Source organism: Impatiens glandulifera, chromosome 2, assembly GCF_907164915.1.
Source record: "Impatiens glandulifera chromosome 2, dImpGla2.1, whole genome shotgun sequence".
Lineage (NCBI taxonomy): Eukaryota > Viridiplantae > Streptophyta > Magnoliopsida > Ericales > Balsaminaceae > Impatiens > Impatiens glandulifera.
Genome location: NC_061863.1, coordinates 47070929 through 47083945, shown reverse-complemented (window position 1 = coordinate 47083945; position 13017 = coordinate 47070929). Strand labels below are relative to the sequence as shown.

The window sequence follows — 13017 nt, the reverse complement described above, 5'->3', positions numbered from 1 at the left end:
AGAAGTCTCACATGATTTAAATGCACAATTATACTCTTTGTTACAATAATTGTGCTTGCATTTTTTTTACCTCACTATTAACAAATTTTAAAAAATATTGCCAAACCACTGACCTTTTGTTATAATCTTTACGTTTTTCGGTAAGCAAAATCCTTGACCTTCTCCTCCTAAACCTTCACTTTTATTTTGTTTAGACATTTTATTTATCTAAATAATGAAAATATACAAATAACAATATAAATATTCAACAACATAAGAATATCATCAAAAGAACAATATAACAGAATTAGTAGATGAACAAAACAAAAACATATGTTAATTAGTATGTTTGTAAAGTTGAAGGAATAATTTGTAGAATTACCTTAGAAATATTATCTTGATTTGGTAACTTCAAATTGTAGTGTTGAAAAAGTAGATAAAGCAAGTTGCATGAAAAAGGGAAAGAATGAAGAGCTAGTGATGAAAAGAGATGAGAGATGGAGGTGGCCTGAACTTGAACTTAAATAAGAGATTATTTGATTAGGCTAAAAGACTAAAAAAAAAGTTGATTAGGTTAAAAGAGGATTAGGTTTAGAGAATTTGCTATGCTAGCGGCTGAAAAGAATAAAAAAAGTTGATTAGGATAAAAGAATAAAAAGAGAAATTAGGTTTAGAGAATTGAGCGGCTGAGTGAAAAAAATAAAAAGAGGGATGAGGTTTAGAGAAGCTGTTGAAAAATTAGGTTTAGTGAATAAAAATAGGAGATAATACTTATATATTATTTATTATAAATTATAAATTATATAATATATAATAAAATAAAATAAAAAACTAAATTCAGTTATCTATTTGGTTTTTGAGTTGAAACCTGAACTCGAAAACTAATCCAAAAACCGTATTTGAATTCGAATTGGTTTAAAATTCAATTCGAAAACCGAAAATAAAATTTGAATTCGATTTATTCGAATTCGATAAATTCGAATTCGGTCGGATATTCGGTTCAGACTTAATATTGAACACCCCTAAATATGAAATGTATTGTGAACTTGTGATGGATAATTGAGTAATAGTAAGGTTTGGATTTGTGAGATGTAATGATCATTATAGATAATGATAATAATGAATTGTGAGGATTGTGATGTCAGTTTTAGAAAATAAATAATGAATTCATATACAATAAATTATAAAAATAAATATAATTTCTTTAGAATTAAATTTTTAATATTTATTTAAATATGGTTTTTCATCGGTTTGGTTTTCGGGTTATTTAAATTTTCGGTTCACGTTCTTCGAATTTTATTTTTTAAAGAAAATTCAAAAACCGAACCGATTAGAATAAATTCGAATTCGGTAAAATCGAATTCGGTCGGATATTCGGTTTAAACCATATATTGAGCATCACATACCCATAAGATAAAAGATTTTTTTTTTAAAAAAGAGTTAACAAAATAAATAAGTTTTTAAAGAAATTTTATATATTTAAATTATAAAAAAAAGGTATAAATCACTCAAACTAAGCTTAGTGACTCACAGTTAGTATTCGATAATTGAAAGACGAAAATAAATAGTGTTGACGACGACAATATAAGGCGTTGGAGATATTACTAGTGAAATAGTTAGATAGGTAAATAATTTAGATATTCTTAAAGTTAGAGATGATGTGGACAAATGAAAGAATCACAAATGCCAGGAAGGTGGACGACTAGAAAAAAAGGAAAAAGAATAAGGGATTATGAATTTATTGAATTATTGGGTTGAATATTAGGGATATAATATGTGGCCCATAATAATTTAATATATAATATGTAATAAATTATATAATATATAATAAAATTAAATAATAAAAATTGAATTCGGTTTTCGAGTTGAAACCTAAATTCGAAAACAAAACCGAAAACCGTATTTGAATTCGAATCGGTTTAGAATTCGATTCGAAAACCGAAAATGTAATTTGAATTTTGTGTATATGAATTCGGTCGAATATTCGGTTTAGACCAAATATTGAACACCCCTACATTTGAACACGCAAAATATTTTTCTTTTTTTTCCTCGAGTAATAAATTAGGTGGCGACTCTAAAATGTCAAAGACAGTCTAAATGTTTTTAAAAGCACTATAGTCAATTATACCATTTTGATTCATCGTCTCACTCGAGACTCGAGACCCGAGAGGAGGTGAGTTATGGAGCGCAATAATCGAGTATAAAAATCCTTCTAGAAGGTCGATTTTTGGCATTACAATCATATTTATATGTAATTTAATTAAAGAAAAAAATATATGAGATTTAATTTAATATTTCTTTCAAAAATATATTTAATTTATTAATATAAAAATAATTATTAAATTTATATTTTTTTTTAATATATATCGTATTTTAAAAATATTCTTTTTAATATATATATATATATATATATATATATATATATATTCAATAAATAAATAGTATTTAAACACATATTATATAATGAAAATAAAAAATAAGAATGAGTTACATTTTTATATCTATTTTGATTAATCTTTGATAGAATTTAATCAAAGTTATTTATATCATATATATAATTATATTACTTTTTTTTTAATTTATAAATAAGAATAAGTTAGGTATTAATATTTTTGATTAACCTTTATTTAATTTTTAGTACAATATTTTTAAAGTTTTTTGATTTGTTAAGCATGGTTGTTTAACAATTAGTGGAGGATGAGTTAGAGTATTTACAAATTAATTATTGAGTGTTTTTGTAATTATTCATTTCTTACTTTGTGTCCTCTCTCTTTTTGTCTATCTATTTATCAATGATATATATGTATACATACACACGTAGCAATCATTTTATATTAAATATATATATAAATTTAATTTTTTATTATACCATTTATTAATTTTGATTATTTTATATAACTTATGTTTATATAATATATTAAATATATATTTTATTTTATTTTATATTATTATATATAATATATCTTAATATAATTAATTTTAGAGGAGGGATATACCAGGAAAATGGAGGGAGAATATAAGAAGGAATAACCTGACATTATTTATTTTTTATTTTTTATTTTAATACGTAAATCATCCCCATTTCTTCTCTTATTCTCTTTTAAATTCTATTTTTATATCATTTCTTATACTTTTAATACTATAATTTCATTATTAAAAATATAATTATAAAAAAATATAATTTAATTAAATGACAAACAATGTTATCTATTTATATATATTATTATTTTGTTTTATATTCATTTTATTACACTAATGAATTAAAAATTGATTAATTATTAAAATATTTAGTAATAATAACATAATAATTTGTAATAATAAATAAATTAAGAAAAAAATAATAATAAAAAACAATTTCAAACTCATATTTTAATTTATATTTTATACTTATAACGAGTTATTATAATTATATAACAAACACAAAATTATAAAATATATACAACTTATTCCCATCTAACAAACACAAAATTATAAAATTTATACAACTTATTCCAATCTAACAAACCCAAAATTATAAAATTTATACCACTAATCCACTATAAAATTATAAAATTTATACCACTAATCCATGTAACAAACATAAAATTATAAAATCTATATACAAGGAACAATAACAAACACATAATTATAAAATCTATACAACTAATTCCAATATAAAAACACAAAATGGTAAGTTATTTCACCTTAATACTTTATAACCATAGCACTTACTAATAGTATAAGTAGGTCACAATTTGGTCAAATCATGCAATTAACGCGGAAGCGGAAAATAGATCAAGCCATTGCTTAATCCCTTAAACCTTCTTCTATGATTTTCTTTGTTATTTTTAAGCTCTTGTTTTTCTTTCTTAGATGGTGTACAAGACTTAATGAAAAATGAGCCTAGAGACCTTTTATATACCAACCATGGAAGTAATCTAGAAACTTCTCTCCATCAATAAAGTTATAAATATGTGTTGCTTCCCTGTTTGGACAAGTGAAGTAGCTTAATCAAATATGACATTTTGGCTACTACTAAATGTCTAAATAATGTCTAAATAGACATTTGAACCACTTTATTAATTAATTTAGAAGATAAACCTAACCGTATAAGTATATTTATAGCAAACGAATAGATTTTTAAAGAGAGAAGAGATGATGGAGCAAGTAGAAGAAGCTGAAGCCCAAGTTGAGATTTGGAAGTACATCTTTGGCTTCACAGACATGGCCGTAGTTAGATGCGCTATCGATCTTGGCATACCCGACATCCTCGAAAACCAAGATGGCCGTCCCATGTCCCTCTCCGATCTATCCTCCAACATTGGATGTTCTCCGTCTACCCTCCATCGCATCATGCGGTTTTTAGTCAACCGTCGCATCTTCCACCACCACGAGAAGTCGACAATAGACCAGAAATCTACATCATCCAATTCCAATGGCTACGTCAAAACTGCCCTTTCCAGTCTTCTCACAAAAAATGGTGATAAAAGCATGGCCGCTTTTGTCGTGCTGCACACTAGTCCTTCCATGTTGGCCCCATGGCTAGGCCTAAGCAAGCGCGTTCTGACCGACTGCAAGTCACATGCTTTTGAGGCTGCCAATGGCAAGGACATATGGAGCTATGCGGAAGCTAACTCCGAGCACAACAAGTTGTTGAATGATGCAATGGCTTGTGATTCCCGGTTGGTAGTCCCAGCCGTGATTGATGGTTGCTCTGAGCTGTTCCTTGGGCTAGAGTCGGTTGTGGACGTTGGAGGAGGGAATGGCACGACAATGAGGCTGCTTGTGGAGGCTTTTCCATGGATTCGTGGCATAGTCTTTGATCTTCCTCATGTTATTGCACATGCAAAAGAAGAATATCATGTTGGCCTAGACTACATTGCGGGTGACATGTTTCACGCTATTCCCAAGGCTGATTCCGTCTTCATCAAGGTTTTTTTTTATCGATTTCAAATAATATATTCACGAGTTATTGTACTCTACCACTAAATTAATGTGCATGCATGCATGCAGTGGGTTCTGCATGACTGGGGAGACGAAGAGTGCATTAAGATCTTGAAAAACTGTAAAGATGCCATACCAAAGGATAAAGGAAAAGTTATAATAGTGGAGGCAGTGATTAGTGAAGAAGATGAGAGGAAAAGTGAAAGTTTTGAGTATGTGAAGCTAATGTTGGACATGGTGATGATGGCGGAAACTGAGACCGGCAAACAAAGGACATCGAAAGAATGGGAACATGTCCTTGACCAAGCTGGCTTCTCCCATCATACATTCCACTCCATTCAAGCCGTTCAATCTGTGATCGTGGCTTATCCTTGAGTCAAATCATGTTTCATAAATATTGAGAATAATGAAGCAATTTAAGTCTGATGGTTCAAGACTTTTGCTTTAAATTTATAATGTATATCATGTTTTAATTTGTGTTTTATGCTTCAAGATTATGATATATCCCAATTTGTGAAAGCAATTCAAAGAGATTGTCAAGAAAAAAAGGGCACTTAACACAACTCACACATATATATATATATGTCCTTTGATCTAGAAGCTAGATCATGTACAAAGAGTTTCTGAAAACATGAGGGATGTTAAAACAAAATCCGGAAGATCTTCATCTCACATTGGAGCAGGTAATAAGTACCCTAATTAACTTCAATTCCTTAGTTAATTCATCTTTTTTTTGAATTAAAGGAGAACTAACATCACAATCGGCCGACATGACCTCGCTTAAACTACAAACGGTTCCAAATAGAATCATTTTTTTACTTTAACCTGAGTAGATATGAACTCTTAAAAATTTCAAACAAATGGGTCATTGATTCGGGTGCATCATGTCATGTTTTCACTAACAAACTAAATAAACACAAACTTGTTTTCTTAGCTGATGAATCCAGTAGAAGCAGGATTTATTGATTTCCGATACACTCTATGTTTCATGCAAATTGCTTTTCCCACCCCCTCCCATATTCCCACCTCCCGCTTCACTCTTTAATTAATTCAAAAATGACTTATTTATCCCTACCACCTTTATATATTTACATTTCTTATTTTTATTTATTTTACTTATTTTATTTTATTTAATTATTAAGTTTTTTTTATTAAATATAATTAATTAATTTTTAATATTTTTTAACTTTATTTAATTAAAAATACAAAATATTATTTTTTTTATATTATAATTATTTAAAATATATTAAATATTAAAATGTGTATTAATTTCATAAAATATAAATATTTAATATTTTATTATATTAATTATATATATTAAAATACTTATAAAAATTATTTATTAAATAATAATTAATAATTAGTCTAATCATAATATTTTAATTAATAATATTATATACTAATAATTAGTCAAACATAATATTTTTAATTTTAATTAATAATATTATATATTAATAATTATTTTTAATTTTAATTAATAATATTATATATTAATAATTAGTCAAACATAATATTAATAATTATTAATATTTTTATAAATAAAATTATCTATTAAATAATAATTAATAATTAATCTAATCATAATATTTTACTTGATGATATTATATTTTAATAATTAGTCAAATATTATAAAAAAAAATTATTTTTATAAGTATTAAAATAATATATATATAATTAATATAATAAAATATTAAATATTTATATTTTATTAAATTAGTAAACATTTAAATATTTAATATATTTTAAATAATTATAATATAAAAATAATAATATTTTGTATTTTTAATTAAAAAAATAAAGTTAAAAAAATACTAAAAATTAATTAATTAATTTTATTTAATAAAAAAAACTTAATAATTAAATAAAATAAAATAAGAAATATAAATATATAAAGGTGGTAGGGATAAATAAATCATTTTGGAGTTAAGTAAAGAGTGAGGGAGGGGGTGAGAATATGGGAAGGGTGGGAAAAGCACTTCCCATGTTTCATATGCTCCATCTTTTACAACCTGTGGCTAAATTGATTGAGGATTCCAAAAGGGACTGTAATTTCTCAGTTGATTCATACTAGGAACATAAGCAAAACACATCAATAAGGATTTAAAGCCATTATTTCCTTGATGGATCTTTTTCATTATTCTGTAAACAATGTTAATGATTTTGAGTTCAATATGTTATTAATTATTAAAATCACATTGGGAATCTGCTATGCAATTTGTGGGATGCTTAATAGATTATCTAACAATTAAATCATTAAATTAAATATCATAGTTGAAATCATAACATCTGAGACTTATATAAATTTATGTGAAAAAAATAAGATTTGGGCGTTAAATATTGAAGTATTTTTATACAAATAATTTAACATAAATATTATATTATAAGCTAAAACTTATTTCATTTAAATAATTTCTAGATATTAATTTAAATGAAATAAGTTTTAGCCTATAATATAATATTTATGTTAAATTATTTGTATTAAAATACTTCAATATTTAACGCCCAAATCTAGAAATTATTTAAAATATAATTAATAAAATAAAATAATAATTTTATAATAATTATAATAACTAAAAATAATAAAATTATTTTTATATAATTAATTTATATATTATATATTAATAATAAAATTATAATAAATTAATTAAATATAAAAACTTAAAAATAAAATAACAATTTTATATAAAATAAATATTAAAAAAATTAAATATGAAATATTTTAATTAAAAATGTTATTAAAAATATTATTTAATGTTATAGTATATATATTATTAAGTAAAATATTATATTTAATTTGATTAATTAATAATATATAATATTTTTAAAATTTTATATTGTTTTGATAGATAATTTTTATTTATAAATAAAAAAATTGAATCATTCAATTATTTTTTATATGTATTTTAAAAAATATATATATATATTTATATAATATAATAAAATATTAGATATTTATATTTTATTAAATTAGCACACACTTTAATAATTTATATATTTTAAACCATTATAATATAAAAATGATAATATTTTATATTTTTAATTAAATAAAATATAATAATAATAAAATATAAATATTAATCTAATTTCAATTATAAAATAATATTAATAATTTCTCTCTAATAAATCTAAACATCTATCAATAGAATGAAAATATTCAAACGTTATTTATGAGATTGAGAATAATTAATACTTATAACCAAACACTACACTTTTATGATTGTGTATCCATTTCCATTTCACACATATATAAATCTCATTCATATTCAAATTCCCTTATTTGAACCAAGTTTCCTTTACTGTACTAAGTACTAGTTCATTTATTTTTTATTACTTAAATTAATTTAGTGAGTTATAATTATATTAATAATAAAATATATATTATATATAATTATTTTTGTTATATTATTAAATTATTATTTAAAATTAATTATGATTATAATATATATTACCTGTATTCTAACCCTACATCATGAACTTATTATATTATTTAACAAAAATGAGAAACAAAATAAAAGTGAGCTAGATTTTTTTTTAAATAAAATAATATTGACAAATTTATAGTAACACAATTTTTATAAACTTTGTTGTTTTTTATTTAATGGTAATTAAAATTTCTATATTTTTTAATTAAAATTATATTATAATTTTAAATCAAATTATTATTACTAATTAATTAATTATTCTTAAAACTAATATAATTTAATTTTAAAGAGTATATAAATACTTATTAATATCACATTATATATATATATAGAGGAGTGATAGAGGGAGGGAATTTGGTGAGGGAATTTGGTGAGGGAATTTGGTGAGGGAATTTGATGAGGGAATGACTTAGCAACACCTTCATTGGTTGGAAAATGTAAAAGTGAGAGGAAAGAGAAAAAAGAGAGAAATTATTTGATTTTTTCAGCGAATAAAATTATGACACGTTATTTCCTCACCAAATTCCCTCACCAAATTCCCTCACCTAATCATTTCTCTTATATATATATATATCAAACCACATGTGATAAACTAATAATGCATTTTCTAGTTAATATTATTTAATAATTTAATAATATAAATATTATTTGTATTAATTAAGTGATTCTATTAATTTTATAATAATAATAAAAAAAAACATGTTATTTTCTTTGCCGTGGACCCAAAAACGGCACATAGCATTGTCTTTGTGATTGTTTCTCCTCAAACCCTAAATATATATTTTATTTTCTCTCTGCAGTCTCCAGTTTAGCCGTTTCCGTGGATGGAAATCAAATTCCTCTCTGGTCCACGGCGAACCGATCAGAACTCGTGAGAACAAGTCAAATCTCGTTTATCGCTGCTGTTCTTGCCTTCTCTAGTGTATTTTCTGTTGAATCCCATCATATCTTGCACTTAATCGAGAAGATTTGACATTCTTTTAAATTGTTCATTGGATTGTCGGTTCTCAATCCTATTTCTTCAAGAAGTTTGATTAGGAATCCCTCTTTCTCTGTTTTCATTAGAATCTAGTGCATGTTCTTTTCCCCTTTGGCGATTTCTCAGGTGAAAACATACAGATATAGATACAATTTTGTTTGATCAGAGAAGAAGTTGCTGTGATTCCCAGTTGAAAATGGTTGGAGGTGGAAACAGAAAGGACGATTCTTTGGTTTTGAACAGTACTAACGTTTTCGCGGCTTTGAGAAAGAAGAAGGAGTCGGGGCCATCGAAGGGAAAAGGTTCTGCGAAGAAGAAACAAGAGGAGAAAGTGATCGATCCGCAGGCTTTCTGGACTCCAACCAAGTTGACGGCAACATCTTGGGCTGATGTTGATGATGAGGATGATGATGATTACTATGCAAACACGGCTCCCCCTCAAGTCCTTTGGGCTGATTCTCCGGATAAGGAACAGAACCCTGCACTTGTAGAGGTGAGAAATCTTGATTTGATTCTTTTTTCATGCATTTGGTTTCCCAGCCGTGACTAGCTAGATAGACTTTACAAATTTTATTGTTTTATTGCTCAAATGCCTTCTCCAGTTCTCCTCTTACCAACAAAGATTCATATGCATCTACACTAATTTACATATATCAAAAGATCAACCCAATTTTATCTGAAGTCCATCCTGAAGGCATCATGCTGGCTCCTGGATTTATTCTTATCCATATGAGCTTATCCTGTGTAGCCTAGCTTCTTGGAAAACTGTGTTTTGTTTGTCATGTGCTATTTACCATGTTGCTATCTTGTTCTTGTAAAGGCTCCATTTGGAAACATCTGGATACAATAATTTTGAATCAACAAATGAATTTGGATGAGATTATGTTTGAAAACACAACATAGATTGAAACAAAAATTACAAGTGTTTACATATGTTGTCCATGCACTCTGAAGTATGACTCCACTCTGGAAGCTATGATTTCCATTTTCTCAATATTATGTAGAGGTCTGAAGATTAGGTTGTCTGATTTCTATGATTTCCAGGGAAGTGAAAGTGAAGAAGAAGAAGGCTTCGACGAAGTTGATGATGATGAAAACGAAGAAGACAATGATCATGAAGTTGATTTGCCAGTTGAGAAAGATCCAGTTGTTACCGAAGTTTCTTTGCCGGCACCTAAGGATGCAGAGAGGCAGCTCTCAAAGAAGGAGCTGAAGAAAAAAGAGCTTGCAGAGCTTGACGCTGTGCTTGCCGAATTGGGTTTAACTAATTCTGAGGCTGGTGGTGAGAAAGTTGATTCTCAAGGTATTGTGTATTGATGTTAATGTTGATTAAACAAAATTCAAGAAACAAATAAATTTAGTTTCCAAGCAAACATTTATGTATCTGAAAACGGATCCAAAGTGTTTCCAAGTTGATCTGATCCATGTATCATGTTGATATGTGGATCTGCAGGTGGTATACAAGAGGAGGAGAAGAAGATGGAGATCCCGAATGGGGAGGAAGAGAAGAAAGCAGCAAAAAAGAAGAAAAAGAAGGAGAAGGTGAGGAAGGAGGCTAAAGAACAACAGGTGGAAGAGTCGAATGACAATAATAATAATAATACAGGGAGTGGAGCAGATGATACAAACATAGTGGACGTGAAAGAGAAAATAAAGAAAGTAGCGTCGATGAAGAAGAAGAAATCAAGCAAGGAAATGGATGGTGCAGCCAGAGCTGCGGCAAGTGAGGCTGCAGCTAGAAGTGCTAAGCTGGCTGCCGCCAAGAAAAAGGAGAAGAACCACTACAATCAGCAGCCAGTACGGTAAGATTATGATGATTGTCGCAGTTCTTCCATTGTTTATTTCGTTAAACAGCATTCTGCCTTTGTTGTTGGGACTACATCATAATAGTTTTGTTTGGTACACTCTTGAGGTTAGAAAACACATCTAAAAGATGTAAAGTTCTTTCATAGACTTCTCCTTTAAACTTCTGGGATTTTCTTTTTCTTCATATGCACTAGAATATTTTTGAACTTTTATGTAGACATCAATTTATTTAACATATACTGTTTTTATGTTCCATTTTTCTTTTCTTTTTCGTCTGCCATATCCTGTCATATAAAACAACTGAAATTTTTTAAACTGCCACATGAGATCTATTTCTTCAGTAGGAGAATGCATACATGGGATTATTTATTCAGTTCTGGAACCAGGCTGCCATCACATATAAGAATAACATTATCCATTGAGGGTTTATGACGATGTTTAATAAAGGTTTGGGGGAAGTGTATATGTATGAAAGGTGGTTTTTCTGGAATTGGGCATTTAGTGAAGGAGGTTGGTTTTGGTAGTGAAGGGTGTTGGCTTTGAACATCTCCTTGCTTAGGAGTTGAGGTTCTGCAAAGCTCATCAATTTTCTTTAGGTGTGTCATCATACTATAATATGGAAAAAACTTTTTCATGTTTGGAGTTTCCTTTGCATTTCTTCCACAATGTAGTTTCATTTAGATAACTTGTTTTTTCCCATCTATGAAAGGCAACCAAAGATTTTTGCCAAAATCACTTTCTTTTTGGAGATCAAGTGTTGAACACACCGCTTGATTTGCAGTAGAAGTGTTTTTTTCTCGCTATTCAGTGCTTGTCCAGATAGATGATAGAACTCCTTAGAGTTCTTAGCAGCTATGACTTTATGTGACAATATTTCCATGAGAAGGATAAATAAGGGGAAATGTGGATTCTCGACTTGTGTTAATAGGGCTATATATATGGTGCAGTAACCATTTACAAGAACTGAAATGGTTGTAGATGAGATGCACCCATATATTAGCCGTAGAAAATCCTAAGGCTTGCATATCTTTAATAAGAAAATCCCTTTACACTGAACTGAATCAAAAGCTTTGGCCATATCTAGTTTTGCTGCAAAATCCTTTTATTTTTGATTTTGGTTTGATATAGGAAGTTAGTAATCTCTCTTTTCACTACTATAATATATTATATGTGATTTTTCTTCCTGAAATGAAAGCTCCTTGTCCTGACTCCTGAGTAGATGATTTTTTGAAATAACTTTTCTAGTTCTCAATGCTAATAGTTTAGAAATGATCTTATAACATACATTACATAAACTAATTAGACAAAATTGCTCCACTTTCTTTATATGCATTTTCATTTTTGAGAATTAGACAAATATAAGTTGGGTTCATTTCCCTTCATAACAACATGATTGATATGCTGCCAATAAGTTTTATAGAAAAAATACTTTTGGAGAATAATTGAGAGAAAAGAAAACATGGAAACTGAGAAAATAGATATTCATCCTCTTATAATGCTCTACTTTTAACTTTTATTGTACCCTATATGTTCCCTTTATTTTTTCTCATTTCCCCATTCATGGGTCTACTATCTTCAATAATTATGGTCACCCATAACACTCACATATTTGGTGGGCAATGTTTGATTAGGACCCTTCATTTTTCACTTTTAACTTTCTATTAAATCAAACTTTTCTTTTTAATTTTTGAGATTCTTATCTATTATGGATTTAAATAAGATTTAATTTATTTTCTTGCTTAGTTATATATAGATTCAAAAATTATTGGCAAATTTTTATTTGAACTAAGTCTAAATAAAAAAGAAGAAGAAAATGTTTAGGAGAAAAGAGATAGATTCTTTATAATATTAGTGTTCATATAATGATTTCATTAGAAAACACTTATATTAAGTCAAACTTTTCACATC

General features: G+C 27.3%; 2 protein-coding genes across 2 annotated transcripts; both read left to right on the top strand.

The window, feature by feature from the left end:
- The first annotated feature begins 4125 nt into the window (after positions 1–4125).
- On the top strand, positions 4126–5277 carry LOC124923648 (acetylserotonin O-methyltransferase-like). The gene is made up of 2 exons (XM_047463610.1): positions 4126–4890; positions 4972–5277. Exons 1-2 carry the CDS (start codon positions 4183–4185, stop codon positions 5275–5277), a joined length of 1014 nt encoding a protein of 337 aa, XP_047319566.1. The 5' UTR covers positions 4126–4182.
- Positions 5278–9098: 3821 nt separating this feature from the next.
- LOC124927735 (nucleolin-like) lies at positions 9099–11344 on the top strand. Its single transcript, XM_047468196.1, has 3 exons — positions 9099–9796; positions 10348–10606; positions 10757–11344. The coding sequence occupies exons 1-3, from the start codon at positions 9500–9502 to the stop codon at positions 11107–11109; spliced, it is 909 nt and encodes a 302-aa protein (XP_047324152.1). The 5' UTR covers positions 9099–9499; the 3' UTR covers positions 11110–11344.
- Positions 11345–13017: the final 1673 nt, after the last annotated feature.